Genomic DNA, 3,346 nt, shown 5'->3' with positions numbered 1-3,346 from the left:
TTTTTTTTTTTTTTTTTTTTTTTCCCAATCACAAGTTTTAAGGATGCATGGATTGAGCCAGTAGGGTTAATCCAAAGTAACATCATTTCAAGGTTTATAATTTAGTCATATTCAATGTCTTCTTCCAAAATAAGATTTCAAAATAATTAAAATAAATGGCAGTAACTTCCTGGCTTATTTTTGAGTAGTAGTAATTACAAAGAGACAATGTTTTGTCTTTCAAAAGGCAGTCAGCTTAGGGAGCTAGACAGCTTAGTGCTTGCCCTCTGAGCAGAATGACCTGAGTTTGATTCCCAAGCCCCAAGTCAAAAAATTATAGCTGTTGTGGTTTCATGGATTTGTAATACCAGTGTTAGTGAGGCAAAGATAGGCCAATCCCTGGGGCTTGATGGTCAGCCAGCATAGCGTTAGTGCTGAGTTACAGGCAGTAGCTCTCTCAATAAAATGTAAATAAATACATAAATGAGAAGAGGTGACATTTAGGGTTGTCTGCTGGTTTTCACACATGTGCACCTGTATGCATGTCCCTGCATGCACAGGTACACACATTCCTCTTTTATTTTATGACAAGCAGTGAACAATGTTTATATTTAATCGACAGAAAATCATATCTTATTGAAAACATGTTCTTTTAAAAAAAAAAACAGTGGTGAAAATAAAATAGCTCATTGCATAAATGTAAGATGTTTTTGTAATTGAGTTTTATTTATTTAAAATCTTTTGTGAACTTCTGAAAACTTATATTTTGAATAGTTTTGTGGTTTTTCTTTACATTAGAAAATAAGAAAAAAACCAATAGCACCCAAACCAATAAGGGGAAATCTGGAAAGAAATGTTTTTCTGGTGGGTCCAAGAACAAATTTGTTCCTGAAGAAGTAACTGTGGCTTCCAGGAGAGAGCGTAGAGTTTCTCAGCATCCATCTGACTGGTGGATCGTAAAACCAGATGAAAGTAAGTATATTTACTTAAATTATCTTTATTGATGGGTCTCTACAGTCATTCTCTATGATGTTATGTGTGAATTATTCTCATATATAGAAAACTTTTACGAAGATAAAGTTAAATTGATTCATCATTGTCAACTGAAGTATAAAGTTCTCCAGTGTTCTGTGTGTAGACATGTGCTGTGGAAAAACAGTCAAAAGTCCTTGTGCTCATGAAGACTTACATTCTATGAGAGAAGAGTATATTAATAAAATAATGATAGGTGTCTAAAAATCAGATGAAGGGTTAAGTCAAGAAAGATAGCAGGGGTAGATAGGGAGACTTGAGGACTATTTTGGTACAAGGTTAGCACCTACAAAGAAAGATGATAAACTGAGAAATTTGGAATTATGGGAAACAGATCTTAAGGATGATGTCTTTTCTATTGCTGTGACAAAATACTGTGATAACTGCAACTTATGAGAAAAAGGATTTCTTTTGGCCTTCTAGAGGGTAAGACGTGGCCTGAGGAGGCTAGCCCCTGAGATTGTATCCAACTCAGGATCCAAAGAAGAATGCATGTACTGTTTCCACTCTGTATCATCCAGGATCCAAGATGGTAGCCAAGGAATGGTGCCACCACTGGCTGTGGGTGGGTCTGCTCACCTTAGCTAACATTAACACAACTAAGGTAGTGTAGGCACGGCCAGACCTATCTCCTAGCATATCAGGTCCCGTCAAGCTGACAGCACTGACCATTATAGATGGTCAGGCAAGTAATGTGCAAAGCCAAAGAAAAGATTATTTAAGTAAGTTCATAATGGGATTAAAAAATCTAGTACATGTCCTGCAAATACAATTGAAAAAAAAAGAATTAAAAAAATGATGTAGAAACAAATTTAACTTATTAAATTGGTATGTATATTTTTATGTAAATGTAATGATGTCAGTATTTCCGTGAGCCAGATCATTTGAACAAACATGCTAAGTTTAAATTGTCATTGAATCTTTCAGGTTCTGTTGATGGAAATTCTTCAAAAGAAAATGACTCATCAGTGGTATATCCCAATAAAAAAAAACAGACTAAGAGAAATCATGTATCTAAGAATACTGGGAAGAAATCTTGTCCATCAAAAAGACAGAAGACAGAGATCAGCTCAAGAGTACAGAAGTCTTTAAATGTAAAGGGTTCTGGAGGAACTGTTAGTGGCCATGATGACATTTCTAGTTCCCAGAGGAAGCCATTGAAAAGCATTGAGGCAGATCCAACTCAGAAGAGCCTTGATATTTCTGGGTAATTTTTCTTGTATTTACAGTATAGCTGTCTTTTCTTTTTCTCATTCAGAATTTACTGGTTCGGCTTTGTTATGCAGTATTCAGCGTGAGAGTAAGCATAAAGGACTTTGACAAAGTTGTTCTTAAATTCAGGCTCTGCGAGTAGCTAGGTGACAGGCACCTAGGCACAGAACTATTCTGAACTTGTTTCCGCATTCGGCAATGGGAAGTGATAGATATTTAGTTGTATAGTATATCACATAGACTGTTTAAATTAATGCCACTTGGTGTCACATTTTTTTTATTAGTCTCAGTCCAGGTTTGTATTGTTTCTCTATTTTTTTTTTTTTTTTTTTTAATTTGGAGTCTTTGTAAACTCTAGATACCTTCATGAACCTGATTCTAAATCTTAAGTTTTACAACTGAACATGATGAACTATATTTACTATAGCCAATTTTATATTGCTTGTATGATCATTTGTATATTGCTTCTAGAAGAAAGAACTTTTCAAATAAATTTGAAAACTATACTTTTAAACTTTTTTCGTAGACCTAAAAGAGGCTGTAAGTATCAAAACAATGTTATGATATCACCAAATGTTCATTTAAAGTCTCATACTGAGGAATATACAAGCAAGACACAAATGGAGTCTGCTTCAAATTCAGAAGTGTCTAAACGTTCAGTGTGGGAAGAAAGGTGTGTATACAGCATATTGCCAATAGAAGTCACTCACTACACTAGTTATCCATTTCAGTGTAGCAGCTTACTCCCAAACTCCTTAGCTGTTAAAGGGAGGACTAGGGTTCTTTCCTGTGGGAGGGCCTATGATTGTTACTTAGCCCAGGCCCTGGCCTACTGATGGACCCTAATCTGGCCTTGCCTTCTCCATCCTGCTGCCTCTCGGATGCTAGGATTATAGGCATGTACTAACAAGCTTACCTAGAATCTCTTAAATTCATGGACCTGTTACAAGGTTAGTCAAGTCCTATAGCAACATTCTTTTATAAAAATAAGAGAAACCAGCAAGCACGTCCTAATTTTAAAAAGGAATTATCTATAAAAAATTAAATTAAACCTGAAGTAGCTGTCTGTCTGCCTGCCTCTCTCTCTCTCTCTCTCTCTCTCTCTCTCTCTCTCTCTCTCTCT

The 3,346-nt window shown here is 35.7% G+C and overlaps 1 protein-coding gene across 3 annotated transcripts in view; it reads left to right on the top strand.

The window, feature by feature from the left end:
* The window catches only part of Cenpc (centromere protein C), a 44,261-nt gene that overhangs the window by 24,937 nt on the left and 15,978 nt on the right, over positions 1-3,346 (top strand). For all 3 annotated transcript variants that reach the window (XM_029545407.1, XM_029545405.1, XM_029545406.1), the window contains 3 exons: positions 778-951; positions 1,939-2,218; positions 2,750-2,896. In XM_029545407.1, the coding sequence (XP_029401267.1) occupies positions 778-951; positions 1,939-2,218; positions 2,750-2,896 (601 nt within the window). The remainder of the gene's footprint in view (positions 1-777; positions 952-1,938; positions 2,219-2,749; positions 2,897-3,346) is intronic.

The sequence above is a fragment of the Mus pahari genome, chromosome 13 (genome assembly GCF_900095145.1).
Source record: "Mus pahari chromosome 13, PAHARI_EIJ_v1.1, whole genome shotgun sequence".
Classification (NCBI taxonomy): Eukaryota; Metazoa; Chordata; class Mammalia; order Rodentia; family Muridae; genus Mus; species Mus pahari.
This window is presented reverse-complemented; position numbering and strand designations above follow the sequence as displayed.